We start from the raw sequence: 26,014 nt of genomic DNA, 5'->3' as shown, positions 1-26,014 counted from the left end.
TAATTAATATCAGATTTGCTACCATCAGCCGATTAGTAATCAACTATTATAAAATCCATTAAGGGGCAGAAAAGTTCTTCAAACCTATTTTATAAAGCAAGTTAGAATAAGTATAAAGCCATTTTTTATGCCAAAAACATTTCAAATACTTATTGCTTAAATACACAGTGATTACACCTGTGAAATTTTCCAAATCAGGAATGGGAACATTTCTTTTGTGGCCAACAGTCATCCTAAGGGAGAGGGCGCTGTATCTAAGGGACCTGCAGGCCTTACCTAGCTACCATGGAAAACAGACTGGTTTTCATGGAACGATTCTTCAAAACGAATGTCACTGCGGTGACTCAGGAGTTAGAAACAAGAACGCAACCTGATTACACACATGCTATATGAGACTTACGACACGTGGCTAGCACTTTGCTCAGTCTTTAGAAAGTAGGATTTTAAATGGATGTCCTCATTCTAAAAGGTCTGATAAACTGCTATGCAGAAGCACAAAGCTTTCGTAATGCAATCTTCTATAAGAAGTAATTAAAATTTAAAAGTCAAACAATTCAGCATCGAATGCGATTTCCCTTGTGATGTACTCTTACCGTCAGTTTTTCCTGGTTCTTCAACCACCTGCAATACAGCAGACTCACTGCACTGGCCATCTCCCCGGTAAAAGATGCTAGCATCTTGCTTAGAGTTAGAGTAGCTTGGTTTTCTACAACAACTATTTCAGGAGTAGTATTTCTAAAAATAACTTTATTCAATGTGTGAATCAGTCATATTTGAGGACAGGCACAGGAATTCTAATAAAATTGGTAAAACTTTAGAGCACTCTACTCAGGTAATATTGCAGCATAATCCATATCACTAGGAGCAAAAAAAACAAAAAGGAAGAGAAACTCAAACCTCTATAAATGAAGGGGATCCTTTTAGTTACTTAGGGTTGATATGGGGAGGAAAAAAACCCAGAGTTTTCTATTTCATCAGGCATTTTAAAGAAAATGTCTTGATGTTCATATTTTCAATGTATAGTCATTCTTTATCTATATACATATATATACATACTTATTTATGGGGGTGATGCAGAAAGCCACAAATGAAAAAAGGACACTAAGGTTTTAATATGGAGAACAAAAAGGTGTTTTCACCAGTATAGATTCACATTACAGTACACCAATATTGACAGCATTCTCTTGTCTATTTTTGGTACAGAAGATGGTATTCTCTACATAACCTTGTACGGCTTGAATAACTAAAACGTAAAACAACCCCAAAACAAACAAACAAACAAAAGAACAAAAAAACCCCAACCTATTAGTTTACAGTTTATTTTTTAAATTCTGAAAGACACTGCAAGTTCTAAACTTTTAGTAGGTGCTACTCATACACAACCATCTGGTTAAAAACCCAGCGGAAGAGCCCCGTTCAAGAAAGCTTTGTGACAGCAGAGTTGGGCAATGTGGATGTTTCTTACTACAGGGGGAAAAAATTACACATGGCACGTTCTCATTCATATTTGTAATGTAAAAAGTTACAAACATACCTAATCAAATAAATAATAATAATAATAATAAAAAAAACTTTGAATGCATCTGTTAAGTATCCTAAAACCACTACATAGAATAATGGCAACTTTCACTCACAGGTTATTTACATGGTAATACCCAGTATGGGTACACTGCTACAAAACTTAAAACAGAAAGAGTAAACTTGAAATGTTTTCCATAATAAAGATCTAGCAGCATGACTATCTAATGCTGTTTTATTCCGATTGTTTCCGAAACATTCCTTTTTAGTCTGTGTCTTCATCCAGTTCATAATTGTCTTTATCATAAATATCTTTTACTAAAAGAACCCGTACAAGCATATTTTCCAAGGTGTTTCGGTCCAGTGAAGTAGAGGTGTACCAGACAGGGCTATCTGTAGAACTAGAGCATTCAGGTTGCAAATAAAAAACATCCATTCTCTGGTTAAGATTCTGTGGACTTGGAAGAGAGAAAAAAAAGAGAGTTAATTCACAGTATATACATAAAATTTAGTTTCAATTTTATGTAGTTAAACAATATGCCTGTTATTAAAATATTGTAAGTTAATTTCCATTAATTGTTAAAGAATTTTCAATTATTTAAATTCAGTATTTCACAGAATTCAAGACACCATCAATTAAAAATATGTAGTTTAATGTTACTAAAAAAATAAAACACATAATTTTTAAATGAACCCCAAAATTCATATATTAAAATGTAGAAAGAGTCTTAAGATATCCTGCTATCAGACTATAGAAGCGACAATTCTGTTCTATAGGTTACTGAAGGCTATCTTGAAGGAATCTAACTATAATTCATGAAACTTTTTAGAATATGAAGTACATTCTGGGCCCTCATGAAACATTTTGAAGGTTGGAAGAGCTAAAATTATTAGATGAGCATAAAATAATGTATAGTTATTGGTTCCTAAACATGTCATTGGTTAAAAACAAAAGGAACACAATTTGTTCTGGCCTGAATTGAGGGAAACAGCAGTGATACCTGAGAAAAGGCTGTTCTTACTTACAAAGGGTTCTGTTCCTACACCTCTGTTTGAAGTCTACGCTGACCGAAGTCAGATAATCCCCACCAAGTCTCAATCATTTTCACTGTCTTTTATTGCCAGTGTCATTATAAATCTGATCTTCATTTGTCTTTGGGAGGCATTACATATAAAAGTACATTTTAATATGTGATTAATATTTACACATACCTTTTACCAATAAAGGAGAAAGGTGAGACTTTCTAGTCCCATAGAGTTACACTCTTGGAAATCCAGAGAGGCAGTTCTACACTGTCCTATAGGGTCAATGTGAGTCAGAATTGACTTAATGGCAGTGAGCTGGGTGGTTTTTTTGGGGGTGGGGGAGCTGAGGGACGGGGGAAGAAGGGGTACACTAACAATGAGTTACCTAAATAAATAAGAAATCATTAAGTGTGGCTCATTGTCAACTAAAAAAAAAAAAACTTCTTATAAGTTAAGGATTATCTGTTCTTTTAGAATACTCTTATCTTTCTTTCAAAACTCTTTAGAGAGCTAATTTCCCCATCAATCTAGCCCTTTCAACATGGGCTACAAAGTACAGCCTGCTACCTATGTGTGAATTAAGTTTTACTCTAAAATAACCACGTCCATTCATTCACATATAGTATATAGCTGCTTTCTGGCTATAATAGCAACACTGAGTTACAATAGAGACTTTAAAGCCTAAAAACCAGAAACATTTACTCTCTGGCCCTTTAGGAGCATCAAGAGTAAAGCAGGTGACTTTCACGAGAGGGGATGGTGGTTCAACCAGCTCAGAGATGCCTGGGAGACAGGCCCGGCCATCTGCCTCTAGGCAGTCAACTGAAAACCCCACGGAACCGTTCTCCTTCACACCACACATGGTCACCGCGTGTCAGAAATCAACCCAATGGCATCTAACAACATAACAACGTGTGTGGCCCTTTAATACAGGGGTGGGGAACAAACAGGGCCCCAGCTTAACAGCATAGCTCACCAAAGCGAAGCAGCTCAAGCAATCACGTTAGGGTTGAGTTTATAAAACATTTGACCAGTATGGCCCTAGAATGAGGTTATAAATATGAAATTTGTGATCCTTGCTTTATACACTATTTTCTTAACTGGAGTTTCCTAATCTATGTATGAGTATGCATTACAGGTTGGATATTAAAAACTAGAAAGAATTAGTATCAACACTTACCTTTTAGACAAGTAGCATTCAAACATTTTCACAGGACATCTGGAGGGATTGGCTGTGTTTTCAATTTGCTCAAACAATGGCTCATCATCTTCATGTTTTCTTTTTCCAGTACTAATTTTATCTTAAAAATAAAAGGTAAACAAATCTCCTAAGCTCAATCTTGAAGCAAGGCAGTCTAGTCACTCCTAACAATGGAATAGGTCTTCTTCGGAGTTTTAAGTGGTAGCTCCTGGTAATTCATAGTTTTTAAAGCAAAATAAACTGTGATGGATTAAGACAGAGGTTGCTTACAAGTGGCTAACTAGCAGGGAAGCAACAAAGCCCACATGGAAGAAGCACATCAGGTGGTCATGAGGTATTGATGGGGATAGGTATCAGAAGTTCAAAAGCAAGCAATCAAAACCCACCTCTATGATAATTAGTCCCTCACAGAAGGGCCACGCGGATGGGTTGATAAATCTAGAGAGTGGTACAGCACTGATGACACACATAGCTAGCCTTAGTTCTTCAATATTTCCTCCCCTTAGTATTATGGTCTTTGTTTTATCTCATTCATTTGTGAAATTAAGAGTGTTGGATGCATGAAAGCCAAGATACATAACCCTTCAGAATAGTAATGAGAGTAATGATTCCCTGAGGGTATGGGGAGGGGGATGGGGATAGCAGCGATGACTGTATAACCCCACTCCAGGGGAACAAATAACAGAATTACAGGTGAATGGATACACTGGATGGTATAAGAGACAGCAAAACAACAACAATAATAAAGGGGTTCCTGATTGGGATCAGAGTTCAAGTAAAAAGAAAATGTTTTTAAACTGATGGTGGTAGCAATTGTAAAATAATGCTTGATCTAACTGAATTATGAATTGCTATATCTGTAAGAGCTCCCAATAAAATCATTAAAAAAAAACAAAACGGAGGTTACTTTATTTTACAATAGTCCTTGGTTCTTAACAAATGACCCAAGTCTTTAGTTAGGCAAGGGGTGAGTATCCCTGCCACAGACAATACCACAATAAAATCAGTTACACTACCTTCATTATCTGTTCCACATAAGGAAGATACTTGGTATCGAAGACATGCTTTGTTTTCCATTGTCAATGGATTTTTTTTCCAATGCCTAAACACAGTGCCAAAGGAAAGTCTTAAGTGTTGTTCCACTGTTTTCAGGCCAAAATACTTAGTGTTAAAGTAGAACAGGGTGTTCAGAAGAGCTACTGGAGAGTGAGATCCTAGTTGTTTTATCCTCCAAAGATAATCTTCTTCAACCCGAGAGAATATTGACCCTTAAACAGAGAAAACTATTTTAAAAGAATTACAATAAATAAATAAATAAAATTCCACCCATTTAAACATGTAGATAAAGTTCAAGAACAATCCTGTATCAGATCTCCATTCATGCCAAACTGAAATGAATGTTAGAAATTATCTGTGCAGCAGGCCGTTCACTCAAGACCAGCATCTCCGGAGAAGGGAAAATCGATGCTCCACTGGAGACGCTGACACAGATTTCTCTCGAACTACAGTTTTAGCATATAAAGAAGATTTGTGAGCGTGAACGGGTACCCCCACCTTTTGGGGATTCTTAAAGATTCTAGTCCTTTCCTGATCACTGGCTGCTAGTTCTACTGAAGAACAGACGAGAGCCTACACAGTTCTTAACACTGATATTGAACAGATTCATTTTTAATTCCACAAAAGATGAACAGTTGAGAAGTCGAAGTTAAGTACTCTGAAAAATAGGTTCACTAATTCAAATTCTCCCAATTAATTTTAATTTACTTTCTAGAAAATGAAAAATGCTCATATTACATTAGCACCAACTTTATTTAAAATGTATTGTCTTGAGTTACAATACATGTTCAATATCATTTGCTATTTTGCACATCTTATCTTGGTAGCTAAGACACTAGAAATTAGAGGCAGAAGAAGAGAGCATTACCATCTGGAAGTATGCTTGGTTGCCAACTCCGAAGAATTTTATTCAATTCTTGCTCAAATGTCTGGTATCCTGGATCAATAAATATATTGTCTTTTCGATTACTACCACACAAGTACTATAGATGAAGAAAAAAAATATTGTCTTGAAGAAAAAAACCACTCACTATGAACTGTAAAGTCATTAGTTGCATCCTATTATTTCATAAGAAGAAGTGAAGCTTTTTAGATGTACTGAGCTGTACCCCTTCCTTCCCCACCCCACAAAGTCTTATGAATTCTTTGGCAGGAATATGTCTACAAAAAAAGGACTGTCATACTAACAAAAGAGATACGATTGGCTCTATTGATATGTCTACAAATCATAAAGAATCACACAGTACCAATTATTCTGTGGGTTAAAAAGTCAAAGCTAGGCATCTTCAGTCAGATGAAGAACAGGACAAGGGATCGTATCAGGCATGGAGAAGATAGATTTAAAATGTACATTAAGAGTAATGAAGTTAGGTGGGAAGCAAGCATGGTATACAAATGTCATCCTGTGGCTGCTTCTTCCCAGCACTCTGACTCTGTTAGGCTCCAGTGCATTTCCTTATTGTCTCTTCCTACTTTAATTAAAAAATAAAACGGTATAACTCATAGTGACTGTAAGACAAGAGTAGAAAACCCATAAGGTTTTTGAAATCTGTGACCCAATGGAAAGTGACGGCCATGTTTTTCCTGTGGAAATGCTGCTGGGCTTGCCCTGCTGACTTTTCAGTTAGCAAACGCAGGCAGAGCCACTAGAGAGGTGCAAACTACCACTGTATCGTGGGACGACGAGTCCTTAAAATCGGTTGTTTTATTACTAATTGTATAAAGTTTCATTAAAACCAATGTAAAATAACACAAGATAACTTTGGCAGGCAAACAGCAGCTCTGCACAATAGCTGGTTTCAATAATAACATTTAAGCTTCCGTGACCTTTAAAAGGCTTTCTAAACCTTTGCATATTTCACCCTGCACAAAAAAGAGGTCTAAACACCTTTATCAAGAAATCCAGGTCCTTTGTGATAGGACTCTTACCTATTGTACTTCTCCCCAAAGTCCCACTTCATATTCTACATTCTAGTCATGCCAACCACTGTCCTGTTCCCCAAGTCCTTGTATATACACTTCTCTCACTTCTCAGAATACCAATGGTGTACAGTATGTGTATCTGTATACTTCAAAGTATACTTCAAAATTGACTCACTGGCAGTGGGCTTGGTTTGATGTCATACTTTGAGTACATTGTTTAAATATTACTTCTCTATGTTGTTCATATCCTTTAACGGTACATATTATATAATCAGAATTGCTTACTAGATTCAAATTTGAACCTGTGTGATACTGGACAGATTATTTAAGTAGGAAGAGCCCACACTTCCTTTTAAAAAAAAGGGTGGTAAAAAAAAAAAAAAAAAAAAAGGGTGGTAATACTAAGAAAGTTGTTGGGAGGAACAAATGAAAAGTCTGTCTTAGTTTAGTGTGTATTGTAACATTTATGTTTAGTATTGGGCATACAATAGATATTTGACCAATTATTAGCCAAATGGAACATTGGAAGAAAGATTAGCGGAACTCCAAATTCATCGCATCATTGATTAAAAAACACTATCCCCCCACCCTCCAGCAAATTCTTTAGAGTTTTCTCTATCAGTAAAAAATTAAACCTGTTCAGTTCTCTGAAAACTATTCCTTCTACATAAGCCTCACACCACGAGGTTTATTTTTAAATTTAATCAATGGGAGTACAAGACGCATATAAAAATTTTAAAAATTGGAAGACAAAAAAAAGGGTTGCTACCTAAAATAAGGGAGAAAGATGATCCAATAAATACCCTTCTAGGAAGCGTATCTCAAAAAAATTTAAAACATCAGTAAGTATGTTAAGATAATTACAAAAAATTGAAGGAGGGAAAGGGAAGGAGATTGCACAAGTCTGTTAAAAAAAGCAACATTTTATGTAGTAAAGGGAATGTTCATCATTGTGGAAGTAAACGACTACATTCATTGTGCCACTTCAAACACTGAAATATTAGTTTGGTGTGCTCTAGTTGACTTAGAGGGTGTGGGGGAGAGAGGGCAATATATATAAGAATATAGCTGGAAATTTTTCTTTTTCCTTTTGTGAACCTGGCAAAAGATATTGATATTAGCTATGATAAAATTTGTAAAAAATTTTAAAAACTCAAACTCTCTGCCATGGAATTTCTGACTCCTAGTGACCCTGCAGGACAAGACAGAACTGCCCCTGTGGATTCTGAGACTGTAACTCTGTACAGAAATAGGAAGCTTCCTCTTTCTCCTGTGGAACTGACCCAGCAATTAGCAGCACAATGTACAACCCACTGCGATGTACGTTACATGTGTTGTGAGAGTCAGTTGCTCACACATATGTATGAAAGTATGATGACAGCGTTCATGCCGGTTATTTGAGGACTGAAATTTTATGATACTCCATCCTGTGTTAATATATAATAATAGCCACCACTCCTTACATAATTTAAAAAATCAGCTGCTTTCTCTAGTGAAGAAGGCAAAACAGCTGTGCTTTTTATACACTACCAATTAATTATATATTTAACTTCCCAATAAACAAAACAGAAGTGATTTTTTACTTCTCTATACATTCACAAGACTTGGTCCTTAAAACTAAAGATGTTATTCGCCCGATAAGCTTACAAATAAAATGATACTTCCTCTTCAGTATTATATTATTGCTATTGCAGATATGAACAAAACCAGTGAACAGAATAACATATATATTCAAAAACATATATTTCTGTACACATCCTTTAAGTAACATTAAACAGCACAGGGTTCTGGAAAGTATATTTTACATATCTTTATACTAAGTTTTAGGATTAATTTTAAAGCTGCTTACAAATACCATAGAATCTTTGAAAAGATTTTTGAAAAAGTAATCTTTGAAAAAGTAAATTGAGTATGTGAACATGTATCATCTATTGATGAGAACAGAACAAATTTTTTAAAAAGGAAACATTTAATTAGTACAAACAGTACCTATTATTAAGACATAATCATGGTAAATTAATCAATACATTGGGCTCACAGATTTTTACTACTACTTGGAGTTCTAGCACTCCGAACTCTAATGAAAAACCGTATGCGGGCTTGACATCAATTCCTTTCTTAAAATTAATAAAAATAAAAAACAACCACAATATATAATTTGTAGAATACAGCTAAACTATTCTTAGAGAGACATTTAAGAAAGACAATAATAAAGACAAGTGACTCAAAAAGGTGGTTGGTTCTTCAAAAACATCAATAAAACAAAACAGATATGGCTTTAACTAGAATAAGAGTCTGGACAAACTAGGGTCAGGTCTTGTTGGGCCCAAATCAGACTATGAGCTAAGAGTAAATGAAATTTTTTTAAAAAGGAAAACCCAGAAAACTTGTGAATAATGGCCAATTTTAAATGAGTATCTAAATGGCTATAGAATACAGTATCTTAGATTTTACCCTTGTTCTGCAAAGCTTAAAATAACTGTTAACTGTGCTAGCTTTTAAAAGTTTGCCAATCCTTGAGCTGGGCTGTTTACAAAGCAAGGTACAATTTTCTACAGTAGACACTTATTTCTACTATTAGAAATCAGAAAAGGAGGAGTACCTCCTACAGACATTGAAAAGGGTCATAAGGGAATGTAACCAATTTATGCTGGTAAATTGGACACCTTGGATGAAGTACGTCAACTTTTTAAAGTTACAGCTGCCGTAATTGACTCAGCGAGAAGAAAGCCTGGATAGCCCTACATGAACTAAGGCAATTGGTTTCGTAATTAAAGCCAACCTCTCCACCTCACCCTGCGAAAATAATCCCTGACCAACCAGACTTCACAGGTGAATTCAGCAAACATTTAAGGAATAAATGTAACAACACAGCAAACAACAGTTCTCATAAATTTTCAGAATTCAGGAGAAAGGAACACTTCAAATGCATTTGCTGAAGTCAGTATTACCCTGACAAGTAGCTCTATTGGTGCAGTGGTTTAGGTGCTCAGCTCTAACTTCTAGGCTGGCAGTTCAAACCTACCAGTAGCTCTAAGGGAGAAAGTTTGCTTCCCATAAACATTACCACCTTAAAAAGCCCACAGAGCACCTCCACTCTGTCCTAAAGTATCACCAAGTTAGAGCCAATTCCTTGACAACAGTTATTTATCATATATCTATTTATCAATGTATCTACTTATTTATGAATGCTAAAAATTCCAGGGAAAACCACTAAGGAGGAAAAAGAATTCGTATTTCGGGAGAGAAATCAAAGAATAGTGATGATTGGGACAGAAAATCACTAATTTCCTTGTAAGGGTTTTAGGACTCTTTGACTTAAAAGTTCTATCATTTAGTTTCATGAAGACTGGTTTTTAATTCAACATTTCATACAGAACCCAAAACATAACAGTAAAGTCAAGTGAGGTGAAAACAAGCAGCCACAGAAACGTGCACATACAGGTCTACTGTATTAAATAACAGCGCCCTCCAATTCAATGAGTGCTGCTGTGATGACAATGAAATAGCTCATTTGCAAGTGGCAAGGAAGGAATGCTGCCATACTGATATCACCCATGGTTGCTTTTTTTGGTTTGTTTTATTTTCTCAGCAGATTCATATTTTCTTCTCACCAGAGAATAAGAGTGAAATAAAATAAAATAACAGTATAACAACACAGAACACAGCTGAATGCACGAAGTTTAAAAAAAAAAAACCAAAAAGTTGCTAAACACAGTAGTCTCCACCTCTCTTCTCCCATTAGTCTCATGTTTAATCTTGGACAGCTTCATTATATCTAAACTGGGACATTCTGCCCTTGTTTCTGTAACTCAGACGTCCCTTTCTTTCTTTATGGTGCGTTCCAGTAAGCTACCTAAATGCTAATATTACACACATAGCTATATATTAGCTATATATACTATAGCTAATGTAAAGATTGGCAAACCAGTCACAAAAGACATATGAGTCTTAAGTGGTCTTTTTTCTCCTCAAGAAAATACATATGGCATGATAGCAGAAACACCTATATGCAAAGAAGCAGCTAGGCAAATTTTTTATATCCTCTAATTTCCAAATAGATGGAATTCCTTATTGCCAACAAATCACTATGTTCCATAAAGCTGCCTTCAATTTCCCTATAGCACTGCATTTTTCCCTCCAAAACCCACCACACCGCCGCGTTCCCTGTGAATGGTGCTGTAAGTGGTCGTCAGTTGACCGTGACTCACGGTGACCCTAGCGTGCACCTTTCCAGGCCGTGACCACTCAGAAGCAGATCTTCAGTCTTGTCTCCTGAGTGGGTTTGAACTACCAACTTACAAGCTAATAGGGCCATATCTGCGAGGGGTGGGAGGTGCATCGGGTGGGGTGTCTTTCATATTAAACTTATATTCAAAAGCATCTAACATATTACAAACCTCCTGTATTCCAAGGCAAAGATAATAGATGCTGTCAGGTGCATAATTCTCTCCATTTGGCCTCCTGATCTCATTGACAAAATGGGCTAACCCGTAGTTAAGCTCAGCAGTGGTGTGAGAGAGTAGGTCTTCTTTTAACTTTACCGATTTAGCTTAAAAAAAATAAACACACACAATAATTTCTTTTATTTACCATTCTTACTTAAAGAGTAAAAAAACCTTTGAAATCAATTTATTCCACTTCAGAACTTTAAAGTAAAATAAAATAAATTCTTAGAATCAGTTTAAAACATCTTCTAGTAACATTTATATATTTAAAATACAATAAAAGCTTGATTCCAAATAGAACTTTGGAGGAATTAAGCAAAACAAAACTACTTACAAGAAGATTTTAACTCATCTAATACCAGAAGATCTTCATCAAGCTGCCTCGTTTTGACCCAGTGTTTCCATGCGTTTATGCCATACGCATATTTGAAAGGAAAGCTGCATTCTGAGTTGTCAGAACTGTCATCATGAGACTGGTATCCTGATACAGCTTTCCTCTTGGCTCCCTATTAATCATACACCACAATAAAAATCTTTCTTTGAGACTACATTATTTTATTCCACTATGAAAATTATCTCAACAAATGCCAGGTAAAGAGAAATAACTTACATGTGTAGAATTTAACAGTATTCCTGAACCTGAAAATAGTTACCTAAAACATTTACTGAAACATAACTACAGAAGTGGTATATTTCATTGTGGACAAGTTCATACTATATTCTGTGAGTCATCTATGATGAGAAAATAATCAAGTACAATAAATAAATTTAAACATATGAAGTAAATCCTAAATATTAATATGATAATTAAACAGTAATGCTACTAGGGATCCAGTTCAGATATGCTTAAGTTTGCCAAACACGTTTAAATGTTTCTGCAATCGAGGCTGGTTAGTCAGAGACGGGTAAGATCGAGTCCGAGTCTCTCAACCTAAGGCAGGTCATGGTCGCCTGGAGGACTGTGGCTGATGACGGGTAAGAGTGATTTCGGGACTCGACAACCTAAGACAGGCACAGTCATCTGCCGATGTTCTGAGTAAAAACGTCTTCAGTAAATAAAAAAGGGACCGATGTTGAAGGCCATTAAGACTCAGTCTTGAAACGGCTGAGAAGATATCAACCCAGGTGTCAGTATCTGCTGCTTGCTTCTGCGGTTTGACATTGAGACTAAGATAAAGAACAAAGATGTATGCAAGTTCTGGGAAAACAGAATGTTTAATTTTTATCAAAGACTCCTTGACTTGGCAGAATACAGAGTTTCTGATATATTGTGATAATAGACTAATTATAACCCCGGGTTGTTTCTGCATGTATAAAAGGAAGATGTAGAATAAACTCGGGGCTTCAGTATTCACTGCTGCCCTCCCAATAATAAATAAATAAATAAATGTTTCTGCAATCGGTGCATTACTAAAGACAAGTTCTCTGAATAATACACTTGCTTTAATCTCCTTTTAATGCCTTCTAAAAAACAAAGATTCAATCAAAACAGTGGATTCTGAGAGGATTTTTTGGACTAGTTAAATCCAAGGCAGAGGTGTCCACTTTGAAGACTATGGTTCTGAAGAGTCCAAAGGAGTGACCTTGCTAGATTTTCTTCAAAGACATAAGATCACAAAGACTTCTTATGAAGATTTTAGAAAGCTTCAATGAGAAAGAAGGCCAGAAAAGGGGCGCTGAGGAATTTTTCCATCATAACACACCAGTTCCTCTCCCCATTGGAAGGTAGAGCAAGGGCTGTCCTAGGAGGATTTCACTGGCAAACCTCAATCACCCCTACATCTCCGATCTTGCCTTTCACACTCTGTCTGCTCCACAGCTCAAAGAACTTTGCACATGACAACAGGAGCTCCTGGAGGATACTGAAGTAATGGTGCAAAGCTGTAAGAATGCACGGTCTTTGGAGAAGGGCTGGCGAGGGGGGTGGCCTTTGTAGGCCTTAATGGAGTGTATGTTGAGAAAGAGTGGCTTTGCATCTTGATCATCCTATTTTTTAAAAAGTGTCTGTGATTTTTTGAAACATTTCTTGATTTGCCATCCTACAAAGGAGACATGGGAGAATTTTTCCATGACTTCCCTTACGTGAAATGATTACCCCTTCCCATCCTCTTCCTTTTTTGATGTTTTGTTCATAGAACATATTTAAGATATTTTGATAATAGTCCAATTTATATATTTGGTTTTGTTCCTTAAACTTTTTGTGTTCTTTTTAAGAAACCATGTCACAAACCTTTTATAATAATGAGTTTTCTCAGCTCTTTCAGGTCTATGGTCCTATGGACAATTTTTTGTTAATTTTCGTATGTGGTGTGAGTTAAGAGCCCAAACTCATTTTACCACACGTGCTCACCCTTTTTAGTTTTATTTCTTCTGGGGAAATTTTGGAAAAGCCACCTAATTTATTACTTATTTTCATCTTTGAGGTTGGTTGGAAATTAGAAATAAAATTTTTAATGAATATTTTTTAAAATCCACCTGCTAACACACTTAGCTTTTCTTTACTTCACTGACCAAACTTGCCAACAGGGCCTTTCACTTAACAGAGACCAGATATAAAAATAATCTCTACACTCAACCTAAAAAACTCTGGTAGCGGAATGGTTACACTGGGGGCTGTGAAGTGCAAAGTCAGCAGTTCAAAACCACTAGCAAGCAGCTCCAAGGGAGACAGGGCTTTCTACTCCTGTAAAAAGTTAGTTTCAGACACTCACTGGGGCAGCTCTACTTAACAGGCTAGCCGAGTCACAACTGACGCCCACAGCAGTGGCAGTGATTTGGACCTGGACACCTACGCCTCACTGAATAAACTCATAACTATAATGTTTAAATAAAAAACCTCCCTAGAAAACAGCCTCGATTCTTATAAAAAATAACATTCACTTTTCTTCAATTTCAACTTTATATCAACACAATTTTTAAAAATTATGGGATGGTAATATTCACTTCTTATATGATACAACAAATAAACCTCACACTTTTAACTTAACTTAGACATAAAATACCTCTTTTTAACATGGAGAAAAAAATCTTCCCATATTCTTTGTAACATGAAAACACCATTCTACCCTTGGGAAGGATAAGTGTCAAAATACTATTAAATTCCATACCTTTTTTTTAGATCGGGGTCTGGGCTGTTCCTCATATTCTTCTCCAAATACAGGTGGTAATAAAAATTCATTTTCCATATCAAGCTCCTCAGCCGCTGAAAGTTAGATCAGAGTAACCTCTATTTCAATTGGGCAGTGAACAATCTGTCACCAAATAGAAACCACACCCACTTGCAAGGACAACCTGTGCTGGGGGTGGGGTGGGGGGACGATGAAGCTCTGCTGTACCTACACGGTCTGTGAGACTGATAAACTCTATTCCAACTCTAAAAGAGTTAACACATATTTCAGCCAAAAAACAGCCATTCAAAAAATGAACAAAAGACCAAACAAACATTGCACCAAATAGAAAATACAAATGGCCGACAAGCACACGAAAAGACACTCAACTTCATTGTTCACTGGCAGCATACCCACCCACTGCCTTTGTGTCTATCACAACTCGTCACAACCCGAGAGGGCAGAGTAGAAATGATCCACCTGGGTTTAGAAGCCGCCAATCTTTGTGGAAGCAGAGATCCTCACCTTTCTCCCACAAAGCAACTGATGGGTTTGAAATGCTGACCTTCAACCAGCAGACCAACAACATGTTAACCCAGTGGTTCTCTCAACCTGTGGGTCGCGACCCCTTTGGGAGGTAGTGGGGGTGGTGTCGAACGACCTTTTTTCACAGGGCTCGCCTAAGACCATCCGAAAACACATAGTATTTCTGATGGTAGTAGGAACCAAGACACCACTCCTCTATCCATCTCCAGACGAGTTCGCCCACATACGAGTACCCAGCGTGATGACATCCGATGACATCATCGCGCCAACCCATCACCTACACCCTGTACAAATACAGGTGTATGGGACAGGGTTGGCGCCATAATGTACTTATGCGGACCAGTCACACATGTGTGGAGAGCAGCTACTGTGCAGAAAGCAGCTACTGTGTTGAAAGCAGCGGTACTGGTGGTAAAACGACACTTCATGAATTATAATTACTGTGTAAATGTAAAATCATGTACTGTCAAATCATGAACTACTGCAAAAAAAAAAATCTGAACCATGGGAACTTAGCTGGATATGCTGATCGGTCTTTTTATATTCAGCTGTGGTTATGTTCAATTTGTAACAATGAAAATACATCCTGCATATCAGATGTTTACATTACGATTCATAACAATAGCAAAATGACAGTGATGAAGTAACAATGAAAATAATGTTATGGTTGGGCTCACCACAACATGAGGAACTATATGAAAGGGTCACAGCATTAGGAAGGTTGAGGTCCACTGCGCTAACCCAAAGTGCCACCAGGACTCCTTTCTGTGGCCATTAAGGCAGTGGTTCTCAACCTTCCTAATGCTGCGACCCTTTCGTACAGTTCCTCATGTGGTGGTGACCCCAAACCATAACACTGTTTTTGTTGCTACTTCATCACTGTAATTTTGCTACTGTTATAAATCAGCTAACCCCCGTGAAAGGGTCGATTGACCCCCAAAGGGGTCGAGACCCATAGGCTGAGAACCGCTGAACCAGGGAGCTATAAATCAAAAGTGCAATGAGATCTATCACCTTCAATGTATTACAATGGAAATAAGGTTATTTTAAAGGAAAAAAAGGGTAGTTGGTAGGCTTGTGGAGGAAGCAGAACCTTCATCCATCGTTGGTAGAAATGTAATGGGGCAGCCTCTAAGGAAAACACAGTCCGTCAAAAAGTTGAACACAGAACTACTACATGCTCAAGCCCAGAAGAAGACAGGACACAAGCAGTAACCCACACAACAGTGCTAATTAGAGCACTTTTCATAACAGTCCAAGGTGGAAATAACTGAAAAGTCCAAGAACAAATGAAGGAATGAGATATTGCTCAGACAGACAGAGAAATACAGTCCTGAGACATGCCATAACGTGGATGGGCCATGAAAAACTTTACTCTGAGTAAGTCAGCCACAAGGGACAAATACTAGATTGGCCTCATTTACATGAAAGAAATAAATAAATCACAGATCAGTACCCATTACCCCGTGAGGCAGGAGAGGGGAAAATGGAGTTTTCCCTTATGAGGCTTTGTGTTTATGTTAATAGTGGTGGGGGAGAATGATCTGGAACCATGGTTGTACAAATAAAGACTAGGCATGTGGCTGAATTATACATGTACAAATTCTTGAGTTGTGAATATTTTGCTGTGTATTTTCATAAACATGCATGATACCAGCAAAAGTATCAAAAGCTGAAATTCAATTAAAAGGCCTACATAATCTTAATACAAACTATTTAATCTATTAAATTTTTTAAAAAATCTGAATGTTTATGGGACTCAATTTTTCACTTGGTCATTAATAGATTCAGAATATAATAAAAAACACACTTCTTGTATAAGACCTGACAATAGTTCAAAAAAATTTTAAGCAGTCTTTAGAGGAGAAAGTTAAGAAACTGAGACAGGAATACTTATTAATTTTTTCCTGGATCTTAAAAACTTGACAAGAAATTAATCTTTAATAAAAGAATTTTAAGGCCTAAAAATGCTTTCGTCCCTATAATTCAAGACAATTCTACAACTCATTTCAGAAACTAATTGTTGTGTTTCATTTGACTATGAGGAAAACTAAAATAAGAATAGACAATGAAACATTAAATGCTTAACTATAGTTATAACTCAATAACTAAATTCCAAAACAACAGTTCATATTGAAAAGTATGTTTTATTTCTGTACCTCTGGGAAAATCTATTTCAATATCCAAATCAGGTTCATATGGTACATCAGGCATATTGGATTGTGTCTCTGGATCAGAGTTCTTCAAGATATCTGAATTGATAATATCTGTTTCAATAATTACACCTGTAATGAAACCACCAGAGTACCATTAGAAATCAAAATAGAAAACCTCAACGGAATCCTTATTTATTTTGGCCAGAGTCATTTAATTGTAAATACAAGAACAGAACAAACATCTTTATTAACATGTTATAAAAGGAAAGATATTTTTGTAAACTACTATACATTTCATAGTTATAATTAAACAATCATGAGCACATCCAAAATTTTACGCCAATCAATTTTGACTGGTTTTCTTCAAAAGTTAAACAGCATGCTTTGAGTGCACAACAGACTATGAGTCGCTCATATGTACGGTCAGGTTTGAAGTTGACGAAAATCAAAACACATGCAACCTTGATTGCATTCCACCTGAATTTAGAGAACATCTGAAGAACAGATTTAACACACTGAACACTAATGATAGAAGAGCCATAGAATGACATCAAGAACATCATGCATGAAAAAACCAAGATCATTAAAAAGGAAACAAGATGTAATCAGATGTCAGAAGAGACTCTGAAACTTTTTCTTGAAAGCAGAATAGCTCAAGTAAGTGGAAGAAACATTGAAGTAAAATCGCTGAATGAAAACGTCAATGGGTGGCTTGTAAAAACAAAGTAATATCTTATAATGAAATGTGCAAAGACTTGAGCTAAAAAATAAAAAAGAAAGAGCACTCAGCCTATCTTCAGCTAAAAGAATTGAAGAAAAAATGTAAGCCTCAAGTTGCAATACTGATGGATTCCATGGGCAAAATATTTAATGATGTAGCAAGCATCAAAAGAAGATGAAGGAATAGAGAAAGTCACTGTACTAAAATAAATGGTCAACATTCAATCATTTTAAGAGGTAGCATATGACTGAGAATCGATGACATTAAAGGAAGAAGTCTAAGCTGCACTGAAATTTTTCATGGAAAATATAAGACTCCAGGAATTGACAGGATACCAATTAAAATGTTCAGAAGAGCTAATAGCTCTGGAAGCACTCATTAGTCCACAGTTAGAAATATGGAATATCGTTCGTTAACTGACCAGCCGCCTGAAGAAATTCATATTTGTGCCTATTGTAAAGAAAGAATACCCAACAAGATGAGTAAATTATCAACGATCATTAATTCAGTAAAACTTTGAAAATAATTCAATAGTATATCAACAGAGAAGTACCGGAATTCAGGCTGAATTCAGAAGAGGAAGCAACATTAAAGGATATCACTTCTGATGTAGTAAGATCTTGGCTGAAACCAGGTAATATCAGAAAAGTTATTTACTTGTGCTTTAATGACGACGCAAAGGCATTCAACTGTCTGATCAGAGCACACTATGGATAACAAAGAAAAATGGGAATTCCTGAACATTTCATTGTGCTCATACGGAACTTTTCATGGACCAAGAAGAAGTCATTGCAACAGAACAAAGGGATAAGTACCAGGTTTAAATTCAGGAAAGAGATGTGTTAGGTTGTATCCTTGCACCATACTTATTCAATCTATATGCTGAGCAAATAATCTGAGAAGTCAAACTATATGAAGAATGTTGCATCAGGATTGGAGAGAGGCTTATTAAAAACCTGAGATATGCATATGATACAACTGTGCTTGCTGAACTTGAAGATTTAAAGTATTTGTTCATGAAAATTAAAGACAACGGTCCCTAGCAATCCAATGTAAAGAAACTCAAAATCCTCCAAAACGATTCATTATACACAATGAAAAGATTGAATCTGTCAATGATTTCATCTTCTTTGGATCCACAATCCAGTGGTTAAAAGCAGTCAAGAGATCTAACGATGCACTGCAATTGGAATAGCTGCCACACAAGACCTCTTTAAAACGTTGAAGAACGAGGACGTCCCTTTGAGAATTAAGTGACCCAAGTCACGGCATTTTCAATCACCTCATGTGAAAGTTGGACATCGAATAAGGAAATCTGCAGAAGAACTGATACAGTTCAGTAGTAAGTGAAGAATGCTGTCAAAAGAACAAACAAATCTGTGTTGAATGAAGTACAGCCAGAACGCTCCTTAGAAGTGAGGATGAAACTTGTCTCATGTTAAGTTGGACATGTTAAATGCCTGGAAACATACATAATGCTTGGTGAAGTAGGAGTTCGGAGAAAAATAGGGAAGATTCTCAAGGCGATGGATTGACCCAGTGGCCACAACAATGGGTTCAAGTACAAGAATTGTGAAGACAGCATGCCCTAGGACTAGGTGGTGTTACAGTGTTTGTTGTTCATAGGATCACTATGAGTCAGTGCTAGTTTCATGGCAACTATAAGAGTACAAAACGTTCTCTGCTGGCACAGCGGTTAAAGCACTCAGCTAATAATCAAAAGGGAAGCAGTTGGAAGCCAACAGGCACTCAGTGAGAGAGAGAGCTGGCAGTCTGCTTCCCTAATGAGTGACAATGTGGAAACCCTGCGTGATAGTTCTTCATTATCCTCTAGGACTGATGAGGATCCGAATCGGTTTGATGACAATGGGTTTGCTTGAATGGGCTAAGCACATGAAAAACTGAGGGGAGGTGGTTAAATGCAAGGTGGATCGTTAAGTACAATAAATAATTTCTGCTGCAGCATTCCTCCCACTCCCATATCCAGCTCAAGCACAAAAGTGTGCCCTGGAAGGCAGAGCAACAAATTACGAGACTTGTGAAAACCAGTGATAAATGACTGATTCATAAGGGAATACGGTAGAGCTCACTGTTGATGCTGGCCGCTTCTGGTTTTCCCTCGTCTTCAGTCATGATGTCTGTCATTGTAAGTAACTCCCCATCCATAGGTTCGGAAGAAGCTTTACTTTTTATCTCCTCACTGCTCTCCAATGGGGCAGGGAGAAAAACAGGAACTGGCACCTATATAATCAAAGGATTTATTTTTAAGGTTAGCTAAGCATTTCAAAAATTTGAGTCAACAAATTCTCCCACGCATAATCTATTTTATAATACCATATTTCTACGCATTTTTAAAAAAAGCATCCAAACAAAGTTGTTGACTGTGTCAGGAAAAGCCCAAAGCCCAAGTTGCTACCTTTTGAAATAAATGTTGAAACAAAAAGTATTCAAGATGGCTCTATCAAGGAGCTACCAAAAGTCCAGGAAAAATCCCACTAATTTTTCATTCTCTTTTCATAAGAGCTTGGTGAAGCACCCTTGTATTCTCCAGAGCACTATCATGGCCATGCTCCGAGAGTGTCCTAATTACTACAAAAGATTTAGAATGAAATAATGTAGTATTTTATATGAAACTTTAATCTGTTTCAGTTCTAAACCTTAGTTTCACATAGATTGGGAGATGGGAGATGTCCATTCATGAAAAATTTGCATTAAAGATGGCAAAATTGGTCCATGAACATTTTGAAACCCCTTTTTAATTTTTTTGCAAAACGAACTCAAATATCAAATACAATACGTACAAGGCAGAGAGCTGCTAAGCGTCTATCTCAGCCTTGAGCATACACCTACTAAAACACAACGCAATTATGACAACTAAGATTCAACCTAACGTCAGTCATTTGACTCAATTCTCTGTTTAACTGGCTTCGGTAAGGCTAATAATGACAATAAAATGAGTGTTTTCCCACTTGTGCCTGATATATCTCAAAATGACAAGAGAGTCAAAATATGACTTACGGGAACAGGAACGGTAGTGGGAACGAGAATATTCTGAGTGTACATGTGCATAGGTACAGGAATATACACAGGCACAGGAATAGGCACTGGAACATATTCTGTCTTCCAATTATCATCTAAACGCACAAAAGGAATATATACAGGGAACAATGTTAACTGGGGCTCATATATAACTGATCAAAGAAAAACACTCTTAAGTGCCTCTCTTAAAGAAAATCCCCAGTTTTAACAAGATCAGGTAAGTTAACTTTAAACATCTTTGAAAACATTTATCATTGAATTTCGGTGAGCCCCTTCAAGTCTTATTTAACCAAACAATTAGATTACAGCTAACATTGTAAACGATGTAAATACATATTTAGAACTACCTCATTTCACTCTGACAAGAAAACAGAATTATCTTGGCTGACCATCCTTCCTAAAAAGATGGGTTTTCTCAGAGAGAATGCTATTTCAGAGACATCATCCCAAAGAAATTTGATACAGCATTTTTTCACTTTTGACAACTTGATTCTTCTGCAGGATACTATTTGAGGAATGCGTGCATTTTATTTAGCGATACAAAAATAATGAAGTCAAATTTTTCTTACCCGTCTGACAAGACTTGGTCTGCATATGAGGCTTACAGTACGTTGCTTTAGTCATTGTTAAAGGTTTGCAGAGAACTGCTTTGTTCTTCATCTCTTTGTTGGGTGTTGGAGAAGGGGGTGGTGCTGAACCCTATAGAGACGCAAAGAGAAAACATTGTATTTTTGCCTCTAAATTTTTCACCATATTTTAGTGTTATTATATAGTTTTTAAGCCCTGAGTAGGAAACACAAAAAGTACAATAATTATTCTATCATTAATTATGCTTGCCACAGTCTTCACTATAAATCTGTCCCCAATACTGGTTAGACAGTAGTTACTTTTTGTTCTCCAGATTTGTCTCACCTGTCAAATAACAGCAGCAGTACACTTTTTAAAATGATATAAAAACAGTAGTCTCATTTTTCAAAGTACAAAGTCAAAGTTATTAACCTGAACTGCAGAGATAATGAGTCATCTTTTAAGTGTATGTGCAGTTATGACTACATGATACTCTAGAGCCCCCTCTACTGGATAAATAGATTATTGATGCTGCTGTTAGAGGCCAGTGAGTAGCCCTGACCCAGAAACTCCAGGTGACAAGAGTACAACAGTCTGAATGGGGTTTTCAAGGATGAAGATGATTGCCAGGTCTTTCTCCCCCAGAAACCTTAGTGGGGATCAAACAGTAAGCCTTCCTTGTCAGCAGGCAAGCACTTGACCATCACACAACCAGGGCTCCTTATAAATAGATTATTACATGATAAAGAAATTTAGTCAAATATTACTCAAGCTTTCAAGTGTATTCTCATGGCCTGTGGGCATGTTTGAGAAAGGTTCTGCTTATAGAAGTGTGTCTTGAGCATTTCGGACCCTGGATTTTATCTTTTTAACTTCCTTAATAAAGCCCTAATCCTGAGTATGGCCAGCAAATTGTGTGTGGCTACTGCAATAAATGAACAAACTCAGCTGAGTAGTAGAAAGTGCCACGGAGGGACAGTTGGTATTAGAACGGGCAAGGAAAGATGGAGGGCAGAGGCATATCTGACCCCTGCCTCATAGGAATTGGCCCTTGGACAGATGTGGAGCTTGATTCTCTTCCCCCCTTTGAAGTAAGGGTAGATCAGATATCACCCCTCCAACTACCCCCACCCCAACAATGGACATAAAAAAATAGAGTTGAGCTTAATAAAAACAAAATCATTCATCTTCCATCTAGTTCGGTGATCCTAAACTCTGGCTACAAAGCAGAACCACCTGAGAAATTTTATAGAAATGCAGAATTTGGGGGAGAGGGCCCAGACAGTGGTAGGACTTGAAAGCTCCCAAAGTGATTCTGATGTGCAGCCAGAGCTAAGAAACACGAGGACTAGGAACGGAACGTGATGCTTCCTCCTCCTTTCCCTCCCTGCCTCTTCCAGGGGCTCTTCCCTTCCTCAGCTGTTCACAAAGGAGCTCAGGCACATCCTCCAGGAGCAGATGCAGCCAGTTTTCTAGCTGTGACCAACAGCAACTAGCAACAATGACTATGGTCTTGACCATGCATCTATTACGGGTGACTCACATCAAGTAATAACTACCTATTTACATTAGCTTCATGTATTAATTTATAGCAGATATATCCATAGCCCATAGTGTTCACAGGCATCTATGTATTTCTGAGGAGGGTTGAAAATACCTGTTATTAGTATCAGATAATTTCAGCTGACTACTTCCAATGTCTCAGCAGAGAAAAAGTTTAAATCCTTTATTATTATAATCAGGATGACCATAATTATTTTCTTACCCCCACAACTGATAGTGCCACACTTTTATGGAATCATAAGTCAGCCATGTCACTGAAATAATACTTACTGTCATCTTGGTTCGGGACGTCTGGCAACTCTGATCTAAAAAGACAAGTGACGTTTTTTAAAGTATCACTGGTTTCAGAATTTTCTAAATCTTTATTTCTCATTACATTTAAAATTACTTACTTAAGTGAATATTTTAAATAAAAAATACGACATTGGAATAGAAAGTGCTGAAAAATAACCCTAAGTAAGTGGAATCAACTCAGAAAATACACACTGCTCTACAGCCAATCCTATGTTGCTGGTTTTAAGACCAACTAAATCCGACTTCTTTGACTAACACTGATTCTTTAAAAGGGAACAAAGTAAAAAGCAATGATCTCTAAAAAGTATCATTTCCAATGTTATTTGTTTGTTTCCACCCTGAGAAATGATGAAATTTAAATAGCTGTTAAACTAATTCCAAAGTGTACTCTTTTATCACTGCTTTCGGTTCAGAATGGCAGAGGAAAGACAGATGCCGAAACTCCCTCACGGGTCCATACCATAGTGTAGGTTCTCAGGGCCTTTCTGGGTCGTCATGTTGGGCTCGTTCTGCTGGCAGTAGAAGCGCAGCAGGCAATGCTGATCACAGAAATGTTTCATCTCGCCCCGCCACTGCACTCGCTCTTTAAGGGTTCCTTGAGATTTACAACAGTCACACCTGGCAGCCTTAATGGAGGAAAGGGGAAAGTTTTACACGTTTTAAATTTTACATGTTTCAAGTTTAAAAACTCAAATTTATACAAGAATCTTATTAACCAATTAGCAAGACATTATCTGTGATTACTTCCAAATGTACTAAAACAATGTCTGATAAAGAAGAGAATTATAATACAAATCATGTATGTGAAGTAAAATTCCTAAGAAAACTGAAGGGGGGAAAAATGGAGCAATCAACAACATCCTTTTCTGTACTTACCAACAGTTCACACCAACCTTGGAGATGGGAAACCAATAAATAAAAGTGAACAGTGAAAGGCCAAATTTAAGCATTTAATTTAAAAAATTAGTTTTGAGGGCCAGGTGAGTGATAAACTGGCAGAAGTCTACAATCACGTTGCATTCAAAATTTCTGGCTAATAAAAAGATTTCTAAGGCTCATTATAATTAATTTAAAGAAGGCAGAAAAAGGCTAAAGTAATCCTGAAGGTATTATGATGGGAAATTTTCAGATGCTCATTTGGAATATTTTTTCCCCTCAACATTAATATAGTAAACTTGAAGAGCTTTTAAGATGTACTGGTTCCATTTAAAGACTACAGGTTCATGTTATAAAGCATTCAATATGAAATTCTTTTACAAACAGCTGTATGGTCCACTAACAAGGTCACACCTACGCCTAGGAAGAAAACAAGCCCTAACCAACCCCTAACAAAATGCAAAAATAACAAAATCCCCAGCTGTGTCATGGTGGCCAACAATCGAGGGGCAGATTTTCCATTTTAGAGATCCCACTTCCTCTGGATCGTGTCCATTTTCACTATGTCTCACCATCTCAACCAATAAACCCCCCCATAAAGACCACGTGACTAACTTCAACATAGCACCTTTCATAATTAAACTTCTGGCTTAGTGAACTAAATCACTATGACTTTAAAAAATGATCCTTGGTGCTCACTAAAAACTTTGAAGCCTTGATTAATCAACAGACATTGTTGTTTGTATTTCATAATTGTGGCTGTGGCCTTTCCTCGCTATGCTAAAAATGCGCTAGCATGCTATACTATGAATTTTGAAATCTCTCACTTTATGTCTGAGTAAGAGTTCTATGTCAAAAGCCCTAAATAAGGCTAGAAAATAAATGATTATGCTGGTAAACAGGTTGTATATAGCAAACATACCCCAAAGTAAGAACACAGGCTTTTTTTTCTCCAGGTCAGGTTATTTCTCCTGCTGAATAAATGTTAAATGGAAAAAGCAGAATTGCACTATGAATTATGATGAATAATCACAATTATACCACTATCACATCTTTTGTCAAAAGAAATTCATGAATTTAGATATTATATTGCTGGTAAGATTCGGTGGTAATCTCTGTACAGTTGCATGTAACACCAACCTACTCCATCCTTATTCGATGATGATAAAAATCTGAAATCTTTTATTAAAATTCTCACCAAAGATGGTCTTTAACATAAACACAAACATGTCCCAGTTTCCTTTTTTTTTTTTTTTTCCGCCTTTCATTATTTATCACAAGAGAAGAGGCAAAAGACAGAGAAAAAGGAAGCTTACCAAACTATCCAATGGGCCATAGAACAGTACAGGAACACAGCTAAAAGTAAAGTTGTCACCTGACTACCTCATTCATTGAGACTCCGTAATAAAAACCCAGAATTCTTTATCTATTCTCTACTCCTCACAATAGCCCTCCAACAAGGATACTGGAGAATAAGGTCCCAAGAAGGGACATGCCAGGTCTAAAAGCAAACACCAAAAGATGCTGTAACAGGATTTAAGATCAGATAACCCAAGTATGGACCTGGACTTTATTTTTCACAAGTTACAAAGACCATTCATTACATGTAAATGAGGGAAATGTGGTTGTAAATAAAATGTAAATGAGGAAAAGCAAACCAGGCACACAAATGGAATAGAAATAAAAAGTCTCGTAGTACGCTGCAAAGAGGTTTACAATATGACATATAAAACCCAAATCACTGTGCATAAAACATATTCCAATAATTACATATACTGGTTCTGAAAGTACTTGGTAGCAATTTCATTTATACAATAATTTAGATGACTAAGCACACAAGACCAAGCACATGATACCCCAAAAATCAGAGTACCGTAACTTATTTAATAACAGGCACTTGGCTTTTACTGTGATGGTTCAAAATAAACTACTAGGATCATTTTTATATGAAGAAAAAACAGGCAAGACGAATG

At 36.8% G+C, this 26,014-nt stretch overlaps 1 protein-coding gene across 1 annotated transcript in view; it reads right to left on the bottom strand.

The window, feature by feature from the left end:
* Window positions 1-1,092: 1,092 nt before the first annotated feature.
* ZMYM2 (zinc finger MYM-type containing 2) overlaps window positions 1,093-26,014 on the bottom strand; it is a 71,462-nt gene continuing 46,540 nt past the window's right edge. Inside the window, exons 11-23 of the mRNA XM_004714834.4 lie at window positions 23,626-23,791; window positions 23,142-23,176; window positions 21,311-21,440; window positions 20,721-20,836; window positions 19,793-19,943; window positions 16,985-17,110; window positions 14,280-14,374; window positions 11,507-11,678; window positions 11,125-11,276; window positions 5,670-5,784; window positions 4,762-5,013; window positions 3,725-3,845; window positions 1,093-1,976 (exon numbers count right to left, since the gene is read on the bottom strand). Of these exons, the coding sequence (XP_004714891.1) occupies window positions 1,784-1,976; window positions 3,725-3,845; window positions 4,762-5,013; window positions 5,670-5,784; window positions 11,125-11,276; window positions 11,507-11,678; window positions 14,280-14,374; window positions 16,985-17,110; window positions 19,793-19,943; window positions 20,721-20,836; window positions 21,311-21,440; window positions 23,142-23,176; window positions 23,626-23,791 (1,824 nt within the window). The 3' untranslated portion in view covers window positions 1,093-1,783. The remainder of the gene's footprint in view (window positions 1,977-3,724; window positions 3,846-4,761; window positions 5,014-5,669; window positions 5,785-11,124; window positions 11,277-11,506; window positions 11,679-14,279; window positions 14,375-16,984; window positions 17,111-19,792; window positions 19,944-20,720; window positions 20,837-21,310; window positions 21,441-23,141; window positions 23,177-23,625; window positions 23,792-26,014) is intronic.

Source organism: Echinops telfairi, unplaced genomic scaffold, assembly GCF_000313985.2.
Source record: "Echinops telfairi isolate 266 unplaced genomic scaffold, ASM31398v2 ScPeMD7_2565;HRSCAF=3150, whole genome shotgun sequence".
NCBI lineage: Eukaryota > Metazoa > Chordata > Mammalia > Afrosoricida > Tenrecidae > Echinops > Echinops telfairi.
This window is presented reverse-complemented; position numbering and strand designations above follow the sequence as displayed.